This window comes from Perognathus longimembris, chromosome 9 (assembly GCF_023159225.1).
Source record: "Perognathus longimembris pacificus isolate PPM17 chromosome 9, ASM2315922v1, whole genome shotgun sequence".
NCBI classification, from domain to species: domain Eukaryota; kingdom Metazoa; phylum Chordata; class Mammalia; order Rodentia; family Heteromyidae; genus Perognathus; species Perognathus longimembris.
In genome coordinates, this window is record NC_063169.1 from 38455511 (window position 1) to 38474491 (window position 18981).

The 18981-nt window shown below is 42.5% G+C and overlaps 2 protein-coding genes across 2 annotated transcripts; both read right to left on the bottom strand.

Moving 5' to 3' along the window:
* Positions 1-977: 977 nt before the first annotated feature.
* Tspyl4 (TSPY like 4) lies at positions 978-17773 on the bottom strand. Its single transcript, XM_048353947.1, has 2 exons — positions 17748-17773; positions 978-4860 (listed from the first exon to the last, which is right to left on the bottom strand). The coding sequence occupies exon 2, from the start codon at positions 3160-3162 to the stop codon at positions 1945-1947; it is 1218 nt and encodes a 405-aa protein (XP_048209904.1). The 5' UTR covers positions 3163-4860; positions 17748-17773; the 3' UTR covers positions 978-1944.
* Tspyl1 (TSPY like 1) lies at positions 11864-14720 on the bottom strand. Its single transcript, XM_048353948.1, has one exon. It carries the CDS (start codon positions 14490-14492, stop codon positions 13353-13355), a length of 1140 nt encoding a protein of 379 aa, XP_048209905.1. The 5' UTR covers positions 14493-14720; the 3' UTR covers positions 11864-13352.
* Positions 17774-18981: the final 1208 nt, after the last annotated feature.

The window sequence follows — 18981 nt, forward strand, 5'->3', positions numbered from 1 at the left end:
TTCAAGGAGTTAGGAAAAACTGGAGGACAATCTGCTCCAAGCATCCTATTTGATTCTCCGACCTCTACTGACAAAGTACTTCTGGATCTGCTCTTCCCCCATCAGAAACCCTGCAGGACATCTTTTCCTGTGGGCCTGGGGAAGCTTGCTTCCTTCCGCATGTAGGCCTTCACTTAGATTCCAGCCTAGAGCAATCTCCCATTGAATGTGCCCAGAGCTTAGGCAATTAGAGGAAACTTGAGGGCTGATGGTCACACCACCACACCCTTTCACATAAAAGCAGCCCCAGCAGCACTGAGGCTCACCTGCGGGGACTTATTCTGGAAACCCAGACTTCTCCTTATCCCCCATTCTCCAGAGAAACCCTGGGGTCTCCCACAAAGCAGGCTGCACAGCCTGTGCCCTCCTTTGCGAAGATAAATGCAGAGAAGGAAATGCAAAAGCTGCCAAGTGAGAGCCAGAAGGCCAAGCAGTAGGATAGAACCAGTAATGAAATAATACAGAAGACAATACAGCCCAGAAAGGCTATTAGATCATTTCTGCAGTCCAAGGGTCAAAAAAGGGAGCTGGCATCTTTAAGAACAGTGGGAAAAAATTGTAGTTGCTTTAGCTCACACCCTCCGGGGGGGGGGGGAGGGGTCTTGAACCCATCATCTGCTCTGCCTGGTTTTGTTCTCCATGTGAGCTCTATGCTTCCAAGACAGGAAAGGAGGAAAAGGAAGAAAAGAAGAGGGATGGGGAAGGGAAAATAGGAAACTATTTCTTTTTTTTTTTTTTTTTTTTTTTGCCAGTCCTGGGCCTTGGACTCAGGGCCTGAGCACTGTCCCTGGCTTCTTCCCGCTCAAGGCTAGCACTCTGCCACTTGAGCCACAGCGCCACTTCTGGCCGTTTTCTGTATATGTGGTGCTGGGGAATCGAACCTAGGGCCTCGTGTATCCGAGGCAGGCACTCTTGCCACTAGGCTATATCCCCAGCCCAGGAAACTATTTCTCAGTGCTCCTACTCTGTCGACTTTGTCATGACAAGACAGAATAAGGAAGAGGTTAAATGGGGAGTATCTAAGGGTTGCCTACAGTAAAGGTGGTTAGTTGGAGAGCTGAGAAAGAAAAAAGGGACTTGGCTAACTGCATTCGTAGGACATCATGGGGGCAGGAGGATCCTGTACAGTGCCTGGGATCGTAAGTCCATAGGGAGCCCTGAGGCAGCCAGGGATGTGTAAAGCAAATCAGCAGGGGCCGAAACACAGGCCTCCATACTCACCAGTAGCTGATCATGACGCACAGCAAACTAAAGCTAGAAGACCAACATAACATAAAACACTCAGGTTACTTCACTCATGCCTAGACATCACCCCCCACACCCACCTCCTGCTTGTCCTACCAGATGAACAAGCAGGATAGATAGCAAAGACCCAGCAAAACAGCTGGACTCCCTTAGTGGTAGCCTGGATTGTCCAGTTTGGGTTGATGGCTGGGTTGGATGTCAATTTCATCTTGCAGTAGTGAGACTCAAGAGTTTGTCATAGTATCAGGATATCAGGAGCACAGCCGGCAGAGAATGCAAAGCCTGACTAGTTATTTATAAAGATGGGTCAAGCTTCCTCATGGCAGAGAACCACATAGAAAGCTGGGAGAAGACCCCCGTCACAGGACGATCCAAGCCATGCAAGGGAGAGCAGTCTGTATCATCAGGAGCTTGGCAAGAAAAGCAGTGGAGGCCATGCACTTGGAACGCGTCAGCTGAGATGCAGAGGAAGAGGGCAGGCACAGGTACATACATAATGACAGTCTGACAGTCTGGTGAACAACTGTAGAAGACTTAGGACCAAAGGACAAAATAACTCAGTACAAGAGAAAGCAGACAGAAGGCTGCATGCTGCCGGCCAAGCACAAGAGGGCAGTGAAGAAACTTGAACAGGAGCTTCTCAGGAGGGCCGAGGTTTCTTTAGCCAGACTGGAACCTGAAGGATCTGGGGCTCTCCACGGGCTGCCTGGGTGCACCTCGAAATCCTCTTCGGGGCCCTTCACCCATCAGGTAGTACTGCAGGGGATTGGACCAGAGTTCCCCTTTAATGATCTCGGCAATCCTGTCGAATTCCAGAAGGCTGTGGTCGGAGAACCAGTTGAAGAAACTGGGGATGGTGTTGCCCTCCCGGTTTCTGTGGATGTGGGCCTGGGGGTCCTGGCCCCGGTGCCAGCGGATCGGAGTGGACAGGGACACCACGCGGCCCGAGGACCTGCGCTCGTACTCTTTGACAAGCCCCTCGTTTCGGAAGTAGGGGTTGCTTTGAAAGATGAACTTGAATTTGCAGCCAGATCGGGGATGTTTGAGCTCCTCCACCTCCAGGTTGATCATGTACCTCATCATGTCTTCGTCCTGGCCGCTGATCATGGGCGACAGCTGGGGGTGGTTCCGAAAAGCGGTGACCCAGAAACCCGGGATATTCTGGATAATGAAACTCCGGCGCTGCATGTGGAGCCTGCGCATCCGCCCGAACTTGCGCTCCAGCTGGAGAAAGGCCCTGTCGGCCTGGGCGTTGACGTTCGACAGCTCCTGATCGATGGCCTCCAGCGAGTCCATGCAGGTGTTGATCTTCGGGGCGCGGGGCCGTGGCTCCTCCTTTCCCCCCGCGGCCGCCTTCTTTTCCTTGGGTCCCACTTTCTTCTCCTCCGCCGCCGCCTCCGCCTCGCCCGGCTTGGCCGCGGCGGCGGACATGGCGCCCTTCTTGGTCGTGGCCTCCTTGGCCTTGGCTGCAGGTATCATGCGCGCCCCCGCCCCCGCTGCGCCACCGGCCCCCAGAGCCTTCGGCCCGGCGGGGCTGCGCGGCTCCCCGAGCTGACAGCCATTTTTCTGGCTGTTGTCATCTTTCCCCGCGGTGCCGGAGGCGGCCGCGTCCGGGCCCTGGGATGGAGGCTCGGCATCGCCGAGGCTGCCGGCACCGACGGGGAGCGAGGGGCCATTGTACCCCTCGGGACCCCAGGATGCGCCGCCCCGCACTGCGGCCTCGGGACCGCGCTCACCTGAGTCCGCCATGGCCGGCGCCGCCTCGGCCGCCTCGCCGACACCCGGGCACCGATTTAGAGCCGGGTCTGCCGGCGCGTCGTCGCCAGGAGCTATGGCTTTGGCGACGGGGAGCTTGCTGCCCCCATCCAGGCCGCTCATTTTGGTGGGTGTCAGAGCCGTAGCGACCGAGCAGCGTCCCGGGTGCTCCGCAGTAAAGCAGCACTGCTGCAGTCAGCCCGCGGCGCCGCCCCTTTGCCTCCGGCGGGCGCGGCCATGGCAACCGGTGACGTCAGCGCCGTAGCATCTCCCCACAGCGCCTGGAAGCGCCGCGCCAGCGCTGGGGCCCGTCAGTCAAGCGAACCCCTTTGTCTGCCTTCAAGATATTAGGATTTCAATCATCTGGAAAAGAAATTTGATGTGCAGTAATGGATGCGACCAACCTCGAGCATTTAGGGAACCTATTAATGTATAACCCTGAATCTCTAAGCTGCTCAGTTAATTCCTAAAGGTGCCTAAATTTTTACTTGAGTCCCTGTCTAGTAAATTTTCAGAGGGCTTTGCATACATTAAAAATGCGAGTTCACCCATCTGTAAGTCTTCCCCTTTAGGCCTTTGATCAGGATTTGATTTTTAAATACAAGTGAAGTGTTGCTGGGTTGTGATGATTTAATTCAAGAGTAACGGAGGTGAGTACAATTCAGTCTGCTGCAGCCCCCGCCCCAACAACAAATTGAATGCCCAACTACTAAACAGAATAAAAGAGTTGGTAATCTTCTGTTCCAATGCCTTAGCTTCCAATCAATCAGATTTGACTTCCTTTTCATAACTCCCTATTTCTTCCATGAAATGTAGATGGTATGCCATCGTATGTAATTTTTAAAATAAATCTAAGATCTTAGTTTCAATTGAAAGGACAAATAAAAGGAAAATAAAGATGCCAATGCAACCTAATACATTACAATTGCATCGAACCAGAGACCTTAATAAGCAACACCACTTTGGGTAGTGAAATTTTCTTAAGTGATTTGAATGTGTATGGTACATTATCTCTTCAATTCTAAGACACACTTACTTCACATCTTAACATTTTGAAATGACTGTCCTCGAAGGAGCATCTTACAATTGCCTTCAGCAGTAGAGCAGTCATGCTCTGAGTATCTGTGAACTTGCTTATTGTCCTCTTGACATGTCAATCAGCTAACTTTTTTTCTGATGATACCAAGGTTTGAAATCGGGGCCTTGTGCTTACTTGGCTTGTTCAGCTCAGTTGGTGCTCTACCACTTGAGCAGAGCATCAATCCCTGTTTTGCTGGGTATTTTAGAGACAGGGTCAAGAGGATTTATTAGTGACATAGGAAAAAAATCTAAGAGAAGCACTTTCATAAACAGTGTGACATTAAGAAATTCCATCACCAAAATTATTCAAGGTCCAAAGACAACACTTAAAAACACCCAAGGATACCAAAAATTTTGAGTAAAGAGTGATTAAGGTTAATTTAAATGGGAAAACTAGACTAATAAAACTACTTTTTTCATGTATAATTTACTATTTACATACGTGAGTGGTATAGAATAAAAATATTTAAAAATTTTATATTCATAGAAGAACAGTACAGTTTACAATTCATTTTAGAATTGATGAAATAAATTTGGGGGGATAGTATTGGGGTTTTTGAACTGAGACCCTCACATTTGCTAGGCAGGTGCTCCACTTCACTATAGTTAATTTTCAGAAACAGCCTCACAGAATTTGTTTTTCCCTAAGCCAGCCTAGTGCATAATCTTCCTGCTTACATAACTAAAGAAATTGATTTTTAAATGTGCACCTGTAACCCAAGCTTTAAAAAAAAAACACACCTGTAATTCAAGATACTGGGGAGAAGGAGATAGGAGAATGGGAATCTAAGACTTGATTCAGGCAAAAGTAAACCCATTTTGAAAAATAAATGAAAAAAGGGCTGGAACGTGACTCAAGTGATAGCAACCATGAGGCTCTGACTTCCAAAACCCAGTCCTTCAATATGTGTGTGTATGTGTGTGTATACATATATATAATATATATACTGCAACTGGGGTTTTTGTTTTCATACTAGGTTCTATGTGTAAACAATAGTAGTTTTCCATCTACATGAAGATTTAACAGAAAATAATTTTATGTGAGCAACTTATCCTGATGTGGAACATCTCTTAATGCCCTTAATAAATGTCCTCCAAACTAACCCCATTTATTGCAGACAACAAAATGACTCTGGTGCATAGGGAGTCATATACATACACACACAAATCTGTTTCTAAAATGCTTATAAGTATGGTATTCCCAGCCCTGGTCACTAGAGGGCGAAAGTGGCCTTTACGATGATAATGTATAATTGTATGTCTTTGATGTTAAAGTTGTTCTACAGTAATTGGTAATTTACAGTAACTGGATGTATACATGCCTGCATGTGTACATACAATACGTGTGAACAACACATGCAACTAGCCATTCACATGCTAAGCAAGCACTCTACCACCAAGCTAATATTTCCAGCCCTAACTACAGACCCTAAAGGTTACTTTATTTAATATTAGGAGTTATTATATACTAAATACTTTATAAAATTTGTATTATATTTATTTCTGAGTTGCAAAAAAACTGATATGTACTTTTTAATTGGGGATAAACGTAAAAGATTTATTAGTTTCAATTTTTTGTTGTTTTTTTGTTTTTGTTTGGTTTGCTTTTATATTTTTTGGTTTTGGACCTCTTAGTTTGAATTTAAGATGTCTGTGCCTCTGAGATTTAAAAATAGTTTGTAGCTTTTAACATTTTTCCTCATAAAAGGTGATGAAGAACACACACCAAAAGTTTCTTTCAAAACTACAGTACTTGAAACTAGGAATGTGGCTTAGTGGTAAAGTGCTTGCCTAGCATGCCTGAAGCCCTGGGTTTGATTTCTCAGCATGACATAAACAGAAAAGTCTAGAAGTAGCACTGTTGCTTAAGTGATAAAGTGCTAGCCTTGAGCAGAAAGAAGCCAGGGACAGTGCTCAGGCCCTGAGTTCAAGCCCCAGGACTGGCAAAAAATAAAACAACAACAACAGATAAAAAAAAAAAAAACCTGCAGTGTTTTACTGTATCATAAATAAACTGAAATTGTTCTTGGCTATCAAAAAATTAAGATCCAGGGCTAGAAGCATGGTTCAGTAGCAAAGTGCCTGCCTAGCAAGATCTTGAGTTCAAACAACAGGAGCACCATAAGTAACAAAAGCCTAAAATATTTATGGTAATTATAGGCCATACATTCACTGAAAGAAACATGGATGGCTTTTCAACATAAAATTGGTACTATAAAAAAATTTAATCAGAATCTTTATCCAGTCTACCATTGTTACAAATTTCTCCACAGGCTTGTATGGCTCTGCTTTCCCCAGAATTAAAAGGAAATTAGAGACAGGTCCCTGACTGGCATGACCTCAAACTTGCATAATGTGGAGTGGGTTTGTTTTGGTTGTTGTTGCTTGTAGTACTGTGGATCAGCCAGAGCCTTGCACATGGTAGGCAAAATGCTCTTAATCAACTACATATACCCTAGCCCAAGGCACATTTTGAATCAGTCTGGCTTTAAGTCTCAGATATGCTGTATACTTGCTGATGGATACAGGTAAATCACTTCACTTCTCAGGGCCACAGTGTCCTCATTATATAAAATAAATATCATAATAACTAAGAGGACTGTCATGAAAATAAAATGTATCTGTGAAGTATTTGTCAACATGAATTATGATAAACAGAAGGTGACTTAGTCATTTATTTTTATGCTAAAACTTACCGACATTAACTAGATGTAATGCAGGCGGTATAAAATCAATGTCAAAGTGGGGCTGTGGTGATTCGTACCTGTAATCCTAGCTACTCAGGAATTTAAGATCTGAGGACCACAGTTTAAAGTCAGCCCAGGCAGGAATGGCCATGAAACTCTCATTTCCAATAAACTACCAAAAAGCCAAAAGCAGAGCTGTAGCACAGGTGGTAGTGTATTAACTTGAGCAAGAAAACCTCAGGAGGGGCTGGGGATATAGCCTAGTGGCAAGAGTGCCTGCCTCGGATACAGGAGGCCCTAGGTTCGATTCCCCAGCACCACATATACAGAAAACGGCCAGAAGCGGTGCTGTGGCTCAAGTGGCAGAGTGCTAGCCTTGAGCGGGAAGAAGCCAGGGACAGTGCTCAGGTCCTGAGTCCAAGGCCCACGACTGGCCAAAAAAAAAAAAAAAAAGAAAACCTCAGGGACAGTGCCTAGGTCCTGACCTCAGGCCCCTCCCCACCACACACACAAATCAATATTAAATTCTTTTTTGAAAACTTAAGTGAAGAGAATTTCAGTCACAATGAAAAACCCATGTAGAATGAATCAGTAGGTGAAAACGTTGTGGAAGAAAAGTTGAATTGGAACAAACAGTATATGATTTGAATAATCAGACATTGAACATTAGGACATAGTAATAATATTGGTCTGCTATGCTAGATTTTTAAAAGATAGTTATCTATAAATTATTCTTCAATGTGTTACATTTCTGGTTAATTAGGAGAAAGACATATTGCTGAAACTAAAATATTTACCACATTCTTGATGTAATATTGTTGGACCCAGGTAACTGCAACTGTAGTCAGGACACAGGGGATGTAGAGGCGAGTAGACCAATGCACACTTCATTTCAGGAGGGCCAGGGTTTATATAGGGTTAGAAATCAATTCACAACTTCAAGGGTAAAAATTAATACAGCATGATATCTATTTCAATACAAAAGTTGAGGATGTTGCTACTGCAGGAAGGAAACTAATACAAAAGTTTTCGCTACTACAAAGAGTGGCTACTACAAAGATTGTTGATAACAAAACAGAGGAATAGACCAGTCAAGACAGAACTCTATCACCTAGCTACTATTTCCTGGAGACTAATTCTTTGACCATGACTTCTCTATTTACTGTGAAGAGACTTCCCTATATACTGTGAAGAGACTGTCCCTATATACAGTGAAAAGCTTTCACTAAAGGCAGCTGGTCAAGCAAGTCTCCCCAGGGAGGCTCTGTACAGGGGGAAAAGTCTCATGACAAAGGTGGCTTCCTTTGGCCATCAAACACAGACTTCTTTAATGGAGATTTTTCCCCATAGGCCTATTAGTGTGCTAATGAGGAATCAGAGCTTCTGTGCCAAGGCTAAGTTTCCCACTGGTCAGAGAAGTTATTCTCCCACATAATATCACATTAAGGACCTTATAAAATACAATTAAAATAATTTTAAACTTTCTTGCAATAATTAATTTTAAGCATACTTGCTTATTCAAAGTCTCATTCACAGTGAGGGACAGAGAGTTATGAATTTCAACCAAGTTTGTCTGTACCTCAGAAACATTTGCCTATAATAGATTAACACAATCAGTTTGCCAATATTTGAATTGAACTAGAATACAGTCACTATATCTAAAAATCAAATTAATACTAAGTGCTTGTTACAAGCTTAATCAGCCCATTGACTGAATTAAATTCAAAAAAATGTACATCACCTGCACTGCATAGATATCAATTCTTTACCTATGTATAGCTAAATTCTACAAGAATATTAAAATATTTGAACTGCTCTCATCCATTCTCTTTTGAGAAAAGTACAGACAAGCAATGTAATTGGATAATAAATACAAAAACTATTTTCAGTAACAAGAAAGTTGTAATCTGATGTAATCTAGAGACCCTCTATTTTCTTTATAAAGTCATCACTTCTAAAAGCCATTCATGAATGGATTAGGAGTAACTTTTAACTAAAGTCAAGCTTCTTATGCTTTTGGATTTTTTGGTAAAATTAGTTACAAACTGCTATAATAGGGTTCAAGGGATCATAGCTTGAAATGAGAAACCTTAATTGAAAGCAGAAGCCTATCATTTGCAGTAATACATTTTTATTTGTTGAGCCTCTATTTCTCTGCCTAAATGGCACAACATAGAAGCTATGGAATTGCGAAATAAGTATGCATATTTCTGACTGATCTGCAACAAAGATAACAAAGCCAGCTGTATGCACTTGACACTGAATTGTATAGTTATTACTTTTCATGATGCTGGGGGTTGAACTTAGGATCTTGAGCACACTAAGCATGTATTCCTCCATGAGCTATATTTCCATTTCAAATTGTGACTCCATGAGGTAGGGAACTCTTCTGGGTTGTTTTGTTTTGAATAGAGGTTTAATTCAGGAGACTGAGTCAGCTGGAGATGAAACAGTAGCAGCAATAATTTAGAGCAGGGGTTACCAAATGGCTTAAGAGCTTGATTAAACATGGTTGCTAGACTCCTCACACCATCCAGGATTTCAGTAGGTTAGGAATGGGGTCTAAAATCTTCATTTCTAATAAGATACAGACGGTACCAAGTTTGCTTGTTTGGAGGTTACCCTTTGTGCCCACTGCTTTAGGGTACTGGAGAATAGATTGGAAATGAAGAGGCCAGGTGGAGGTCTTTGTGCATTTCAATAACCAGAAATAGAAAAGGAAGTTTCAACATATTCTTTAAAAAGCCCTAAGGAAATTACCTTTTTAAATATGTCAGTACTATTTACAAAGACAGTATGTCCTGAGAGCAGACTCCACTTTGGTAACAAGATTACCCACCTCTTAATTTAACTGAATATTTAAAGATAAATTTTGGCCTAGTAGTACTGTAATAGGGAGGTCAGATCTGGCCACTGCCATCATTAATTGTGGAGGGACATCAGGTTGACTCCAGCTCAGATAAGAGCAGAAGCCAACTCCATCTCCACTAAGCCCTCCCCCACCCTATCCAAGGAAGCTCCCCTTTATTATAATGTTATGTAAATTGACCACCTGAGCTTAGGCGTATCCACCTGCATCGTGTGAGCCCCGCCAAATCCATTCGCCAGTTCTCACTAGAATGACAGGTTGGTTCAAACAGATACTATGAGACAGAGCCTAGTATGCTCTGTAAGTGTTGTATCCTCATTGGTCACCTGCGTGTGGCAAGTTTGTCTGTGATGTTTGCCTTATAGGCTGGAAGGCCACACGTACACGCAGTTCCAGCTCCCAAGTCTGGGCCCTGATCCTGCACACGTGGTCAGCAGTTTCTGCTCCTCAGTCTGGGCTGCGACCAAGGCGGGTGGGTTCACTTTTTGTTAACTTTTTACTTCCCCAATAAATCTTTTTGTAATCTTGTAGCTGGAGACTGTGTGGTAGACTCTTGGGGGAACCAGGAATCCCCTCCCTTGGGTTGTGGGACCCCATTTCATTGTAGCGAAACCCCACTCTACTTCAGTACCTCCTGTATAAGCTGATACTTTTTTTGCTTAACATTTTTGAGATGTATTCATGTTGCTCCTTGACCATAACTTCACTTACTTGGTGGACATTTGAGTTATCTGTAGCAGAGACGATTATGAATAAAACTGCTGTGAACCAATTTTGGTGCTGTATGCAAATGTACTTTAATTATACTTTACTAAAGAAAAATTATATCAAAAAATCTATTAACACCATTGGACACTTTTAGATGACCCAATAGCTTTCTAAAGGAATTTAGGGATCATAAATCCATTCTGCAAGACCACAAAAAGCAAAACACAGAGTAGGTGAACAAGTGTCTACTATATACTATGTCCTGTGGAAAATTAACTAGGTGTTCTAAGTAGCAAACCTCTGAACCAATTTGACAAAACTAAGTAAATAATCCCTTCACTTGAAGAGCTCATGAGGCCATGGATGATTCTCAAACTTGGATACCCTTTAGGTTCTAGTTTAAATGGTTTGGGGCAGAATCTGGGTATCAGTATTTTTTTCAGAACTTGCAGCTAATATAAAATGTAGCCTGGTTGAAAACTGCTAGATGAGTACTTGGTCTGGGAATTAAGTGAGATATTAAAAATAGGAATGAAGATAAGTAGAATTAGCAGTCATTGACTGGATACGATGCTGGACTTTGCTTTATTTTCAGTCTAGATAGTTTGGAAATCTTTTAAGCAGTATCAGACACTAAGAATTTTCAAATGTATGCCATTATAGTAATCTTTACTGAAACCTTATAATTCATTCTGTAAATACCTCCTGGAACCTTAGTTAATTCATTCTGTAAATACCTCCTGGAACCTTAGTTTTGAATTCTGGTATTATCATCTCTATATTATGTATAAGAAAACAGGCTTAGTTTGTGGTTTTGAATTCGGATATTATCATCTCTATATTATGTATAAGGAAACAGGCTTAGTTTGTTTCAGCTAATGCACTAAGCAGTAATTTTTCACACTTGTCATTCAATAGTTGACAACTACTGCATGCAAAACATTATCCTAGAAGCAGTGAGAGATGTACTATATATTCTCTTCTACTTTCACCATTTATAAGCTGTAAGAGAAAAAGAGTGAAAATGTGTTATATTTCTGTATCTTACTGTATCATTTTTTATTATTTTACATATTAGCCCTCCCACAATGAAAGGAGATTTAGCTACTTGTTCTTTTTCTCTTCTCAGGGCCTAAAAGAATGTCTTAAAACTTGTGAACTAAAATTAGTAATTTTGTGTTATTTTCCCTACAAAGGGCACACATGCACACACATGTGAAAACACACACACATATATCCTATGGGAAAGAGACTACAAGACAGAGTAGTTAACTAGGACAGACCCTGAAGGATTTGCAGATAGGAGAGGGTAGTGAAGAAGTTTTAAAAGTAATTGTTTTTACAAATGAAACAGTAAGGGATAGAATTAAGTACATTATACATGACAGGCACTTCCTAAACATCTCCTTAGTAAGTGTAAACATAATGTAACTTGAACAATTTCATTCAAGCATGTTTATGGTCAGGTGAAAAAAAGAAGTCTAGCAGAGGCATGCTTTTATTTTACCATCACACATATAAAGGGGGACAAAAATGTGCCAATAGTACACTTGACATTGACAGAATAATCTTACAAGCATTTATACAATTTAGGAAGATATACATCAATTACTAATTTGTTACCAGAGGAAATTATGAAAATAATCGTCACAACTTTTTAGATTATTTTTCCAAAATTTTACAGGTCTGATAAATACCAATGTATCCAAACTATATTTCTAAGAATACAGTTTAAAAGGAACAACAGCAAGTTGAAAACTGTTATAAATACCCACTTATGACTCACTATTGTCCAAGACTTATTCTCCAACTGTTGCCAAATAAAAGCAAAAGAAAGCCTGTTAAGCTAAGTTTTTCCAGTAAGCAGAAACAAAATACTAGACACTGGTAAAATAAGGGCACAATATGAATCTGCCACACACATGGGGTCACATATAAAAAGTGAAAATGTAACCAATTGGCTGTTTTGTTAAAGAATCTCTAGGCAACACATTTAGCATCCCAATTCCCTGCAGTTTTTCTGGTACAGTTCTAAGAAAATATTTCTCCTCCTATCACCATGAACAGAATAATACTTTAAAGACTGATTCCTCAGCCCAGTTTTCATTCTCAGCCAGCTCAAGTTTTACCTGGCTCTTTTCTTTCTCTAGCCATTTCTGTTCCCCATGCTTAGGGAACCCATTACAATCTCTTTAGTCTTCCACTCATTATTGTTATTATTATTCCATCCACTTCTTTCTATCTAGATCTATCTCCCTTTAGTTCTTTAGGACTTGTTACGACTAGGGAGTTGGGAAGAGACAAGGCAATCACATTTCAAACAGTGGCAAACTCTCTTATCTCTGGAAATGACCAGGATCAAAATAAACTAAGCTGTCTAAGTTCACTGATGTTTCTTAAGTACCTTGAGGGAGGGAATGTGGGCAGGGACTTGGCAACAGTCCAAGAGGGGTTGGGTAGCTCACAGCAGGCAACATTTTTTTCGTAGGTAACCAGTGTAGGGGAAAAAAAAAATAGGGTAGCATAAATTACACTGAAAAAGTGGCTCTGTTGTTCTCCCTTAATACCTATTGTCCACAGGCTCTGCCTGTACTGCAGAAACAGCAGGATGAGTAGAAAGAATGGGCTCCTAGACAAAGCTAGAAATCCAGGTGACAGTAACTAAATCCAGAGGCCCTGGGAAAACCAGGGTGTGGCAATGCAAAGGCAGTGCAATCTATAGCATCGTTTGCTTCTATTAGAAGTGGGTGTGAATCATGGTTATGCAGCAAGTAGCACTCGTGCAGAATAGCAAGAAGGCCATGAAGTAGAGAAGCATGACCACAAGTTTCAGTCTTGAAATTGAGAGAACTCCAGGGAAGATGCAGAAAAGGTCAAGGGACCAAAAAATAAAAAGAATAAAGCAGCATACCCATTGCACAGCAGTAAGTAGGACGGAGCCTTGAGTAGCAGATCCCCAAAGGCAAATGTTAACCGGACTGGAACCCGAAGGGTCGGGGAATCTCCACTGGCTCCCTGATTGGACGACGTCGGGGTCTGCGAATTCCTTCCCGTAACAGGTAGTACTGCAGTGGGTTCGGCCACAGGTCCTCTTTGATAATCTCAGCAATTTTGTCAGACTCTGGAAGGCTGTGGTCTGAAAACCAGGTGAAGAAGCTGCAGACGAGATCTTGGTTTCTACGAATGAAGGACTGGGGTTCATACCCTCTGCGCCAGATGATGGGGGTGGAAAGAGACACCACGCGGCCAGAGGATCTGACCTCATACTCCTTGACGATCAGCTTGTTTCTGAAGAAGGGGTTTCTTCGAAAGAAGAACTTGAACTTGCAGCCAGTTCTAGGGTGTCTTAGTTCCTTCACCTCCAGATTGGTGATGTACCTTAACATCTCTGCATCTTGGCCTCGGATCATGGAGGTCAGCTGAGGGTGGTTCCGAAAGGCGGTCATCCAGAAGCCGGGGATATTCTGAATGATGTAGTTCCTCCGCTCCAGATAGTGTCGCCGCATCCGCCCAAACTTCTGCTCCAGCTGTTGGAAGGCCCGATCGGCCTGAGCGTTCACGGTGTCTAGTTCCAGCTGGATGGCCTCCAGAGGATTCATACGGAGGTCGACGTTCAGGTACCAGTGTCCCGCCTCCTGCTTTCTCTCCTCCTCCACCACTTCCATAACTTCACCTCCCGGCCCGGCCTCCATTTCTGCGGCCTCCGGCACCCCCTCCTCCGCCTCGGCGGGCCTCTCCTCTGCCTCCACTGCTATGGCGCACTCGTCAGGCTTCACTTCCTCGGCCTTCGCCTCCATCAGCCCCGGACCTATCTGCTCACCGGTTTGCAGAGCCTTCTCTCCATCTTGAACATTGTTTTCCAGGCTGCTGTCCAGGGCCACTGACGCGGCGGCGGCGACGAAGGGGCCTTCGGCGGGAGGCGGGGCCCCCTCCTGCGGGTCTCCCATCGCCGCCTCGCTGGGGGCCGCAGCGACTCTGACCTGGGGGGGATGCCCACAGGCGGCGGAGTCCCGGGGTAGGACCACCAAATTTGGAAGCTGTGCCAACGGGAACGCGACGGTCCCCGCGCTTCCCTCGCCGGCCTCCGCCATCACCTGGGGCGCCTCCATTGCCTACGGCGCTTCAGACTCCAGTCTGCGGGCTTCCCGGGCACTGTCAGCAGTGGCAAGGCTGCGGGTTTAGGGGAGAAGGATCCCCTCGACCCCTTCTAGGCCGCTCCTGTCGGGAACAGTCAGAACCACGTCAAGAGGAGGCCTGTTTTCCTTAGCGACGTAGCCGGAGAGATGCGCGCAGCTCCCGTCCAACCGCCGCTCGCGCCTCCCACTCCCGGACGCCGGCGCGTCTCCGGGGCGGTGACGTAAGAGTGCAGACCTCGCCGTCTCGCGAGAACTCGCTGCGCGGAGGTGATTGGTTCCCTCCTCTAGAGCTCGTTTCCACCCACACCACCCCCCGAGAGAGCTCTGCGGTAGGAATGGTGACTATTTGCACACGTAAATGTAGCTTGCTTCCCGAGACCCGGGACAGTGACGACCCTCCTAACGATGCTTCTGGAAATTGTCCCCAGCATGATGACTGGAGCAATTATAAGGTGTTATCCAATGTCATGGGGAAAAATGATTATGATTTTCTTTTTCTTTCTGGTTTTCATGTTTTGAGACAGAAAGACTAATCTGTTACTTTAAATAGGAACCAACCTTTTTTTTTATTATTATTAAGGCGAATGACGAAATATTTCTCATTTCTTAAATAGAAGTGACATGGAAAATATCTATTCTAGAGGGGCGGTGGTGGAACCTGACCTGGTGACAACCAACACTTCACCCCACCCCAACCAAGGGAGGCAGGAGAATTCTGAGTTCGAGGCAAGCCTGGGCTCTATAGCCCTTGTGTATCACAAACCGAACTGAGCCAAAAACCAATTCTAGCCTGTAAACATGGTTAGGAGAAAAGGTCTTTTTCAGCAACCTTTTCTACTCCATCAATGCTTGCTTTCAGCCATGGTTCTCAATGTATGATCTACACCAAATGTGAGTTTTGTGCTGCATTGTATAGGCAGGAATTAAATCACAATTTCCTAAAGTTGCTTCATACTCTCACACTACTAGAAAGAGGCAATTTATACCTATGTCCAGACTGATTAATTTGCTAATTTATGTTGTGTAAAGTAAAAGTTGGCACTAGCAAAATCCCTACCTGAGGGAATCAGCTTATAGATCATCTGAGATAGAAGTTAGTGTCTCTTTGATTGTCTTAGTTTGCTAAACTATTATTCCTGAAGTAAGAAATAATTTTTCAAAATACAGCATGTAGCTAGTTGCTTGAGTCAGTGTAAAAGAAGCAAATCTTTTGTTTTTCCTGGTAGATTTACTTTGTGTCATAGGCTGAAGATCTCCAAAGATACCCATGTCTCCATTCTTAGCACCTGTTCTGTGACTTTGCACTTACAGTTAATTTAGGGTTCTGAAGATGGGATATAATATGTTAACTTATTTGGGGGGTTCTATGGAATTAAATGAACCTTATGTAAAAGAAATAGAAAAGGCAGGAAAGGTGTGATGGCCTAAAATTTTTTTAAAAACTATAAAGGAATAGAAGAGAGTAGAGAGAGTCAAATAGACACGAGAAAAAGAAATACTTTTTACTTTTTGCTTTGAAGGTAGGGGAAGGAGACAAGATCTTAGAAAGTTAAGGCAGCCTCTAGGAACCAGAAAGGAAAGAAAATTGATTCTCTCTAGGTTTCTTAAAAGATTGATGATTTCATGATATTGTTGTAGAGCTGACTCCATCTTGATTATTAGGTCAACCTGACCCCCAAATTCTGCTTCTGTAAATGGCTTTCTTAACTTGTTTGTTGCTTTCTCTACCCCCTGCATCAAGCCCCTACATCTATGCTATGCTTTTACCTTTATAAACCCCAATTTGAGGGCTGCTCAGGGTCACGGTAGCAGCTCCCAAGTCTGCACTGTGTACCTGGCTGGTCAGTCGGCTTTTCACTATCGCAGTTCAGCTCCAGAGTCTGTGCTGGGTTCCTGGCCGGTCAATTCGCTTTTTGCTTCCCCAATAAATCCATCTTTTTGCTTAAGACTGTTTCTGAGTGGTGGACTCTCGGAGGGATGGGGAATTACCCCCTCGAATTCCGTAACAATATCTAACCTCTAGAACTGTAAGATGATAAATTTTGTCATTTTAAGTCAAAACATTTTAAGTGACAAAATTGTTATGGATGCAATATGAAATGAATACAGCAAAGAACAAAGTTTGGTGGTGTTGGTGTATGCCTCAAATTGTTGCTATCAGCAGCCCCTGCCTTCCCATGAGGTCCAGCCCATGGCAGACCACAATAAATCAAACATTTATTTATCATGGTTTGATTATCTTTGTTTATAAAGATCAGAATTGCACAGAAGACAAAATATTAAAACCAAACATACCACAAAAAGCCACAGATGGACAAGGTGCTGCTTGTACATTTATTCGGGGTAGCATGGGGATTCGGGTAGATCCTACAGAGTATTTGTAGATTTGTATGAGATAAACCTAAACAACATTAGGAAAGCTAATCATGTGTCTATACTGCCATTATGTTTATTTGAAAGAGGATTTATAGTTTGTCTCTACTTCACATATTGCACTTTAGTACATGATGAACATTTGGCAATTGGAAATAAGCCTCATTAGTCAAAAGGTACTAAAATCTTTCCTAATACTGATTCTTCAGAAAAATATCAGCAGAAGAAATACCAAGGAATCATAGATTCATCAGGAATGGCTTCTCTAAGGGAAAATAATTTAACAGAAGTTTTAGAATTTTTGTTTTGCACAAGATATGTTTTAAATAACCATAATTAATAAAACTATTGTGTATTTACTGTTTCTGGTATCTGTACCTATTGTAACCACAGCTCTATGCAGAATGTCACTTTTTACTTATAAGAATCCTGTGAAGTAATGGTACTACAACCTTTGTTTAACTCCCTGTGGAATGGGAGCAGGAGAGACTGAGTCACTTACCCAACATACAGTAGAAAGACAGATCAATGTCATCATGGGGCTTGAATTCAGTGCCTAGAACTTACCTAAGCATTTTTGCTCAAAGCTAGTACTCTACCACTTTGTGACATAGCACCACTTTTGATTTTCTGGTGATTAACTGGAGATAAGCATCTCATAGATTTACCTTCCTAGGTTGGCTTTGAACCACAATCTTCAGATCTCAGCCTCCTGGGATCACTCTTATCTCTAGTTAACACCAAAAAGCTCAAAGTGGAACTGTGGCCTAAAGAGTAGAGTCTTGTCCTTGAACAAAATGTTCAGGGTTAGTGCCCATGCAGAAGACAAGCCCAAGTACCAGAAAATACACACACACACACACACACACACACATACACACACACACACACCATATATACATAAGAATAAAAGAGAAATACTCATAGTTTAGAGTAATATCAGTCTTGATATATTAAGGCATTAAGATTTGTATGAAAAATGACAAAGTAGTCAGAGAGTACATGTTGTTAAGGTTATTGTGGATGGAGACCAATAAAGGTATATGATACCCCAATCTTGGTAAGTCTTAGAAAATGAAGAAGAAAATGTTTCCCTTGATTGTAATGGTACTTGTTTCTTGTGGACCAAGAAATGCATTTCCATTTTTAAATACTTGTTACCTATTGTATTCCCATTGACCTTCACAAGAGGGCGCAACTAGCCTTCAAGAAAATGTTGTGTCTAGCCTATGATGGAAGAGTTGTAGGATAAGCCTTTCACTGTAAATGATGTCTTGTCAATTAAATTGAATCATAATCTCTTATTCCCACTATGATACAATGGTTATAATATAGTAGTCTCTGATAGACTTAGACTGATGGACTTTCAATAACCAAATAAGAAAAAGAATCCATTTGGGTCTGCCTTTTCTGATGTCTCCATCCATCTAGTCATGGCTTGGATGAGTTCTAGCTCTACACTCGCTGGCTATTGGATTTGGAGAAGCCACTTACCACTGTGACCCAGTTTTCTCATTGGTAAAATGGTAATTATAATACAGATTTTGCAGGCCTGCTATGAGGATGAAAAAAGGTATGTGGGAATTATTTAGCATATATCATAGCATTCAATGAATGATAGATGGCTATACTTACACTTTTGTGCTAAAAGTTACATACATCAGAATTAAATTACTGGGTTGGGGTGTAATGATAAAACACTTGCCTAATAAGCTTTATACCCTGAGTTCAAACCCCAGTACCACAGCCCACTCCCCCAATTAAAATATTAGTGCTGAATTCCAAATTTTCTATTATTAAATATACATATAATATATAATTAATTAATTAATAATGTATAAGTATTTAATAATATATAAATATATGATTGGCTAAGTCAATGAATGCTTCATGGAAGAAATGAGACTTGACTTGAATCCTATTTGGGATAATAGTTAAGAAAGAAGTGGGGCCGTGTAGGGGCCAGTGGCTCACATCTGTAATCCTAGCTACTCAGAAGGCTGAGATCTGAGGATCAAAGTCAGCACAGCCAGGAAAATCCGTGAATCTCTTACCTCCAATTAAACACCAGAAAACTGGAAGTGAAGCT

Bases quoted from the DNA above. Each gene is read 5' to 3' on its own strand.
- Tspyl4 (XM_048353947.1), bottom strand. From the start codon at position 3,162: ATGAGCGGCCTGGATGGGGGCAGCAAGCTCCCCGTCGCCAAAGCCATA.
- Tspyl1 (XM_048353948.1), bottom strand. From the start codon at position 14,492: ATGGAGGCGCCCCAGGTGATGGCGGAGGCCGGCGAGGGAAGCGCGGGG.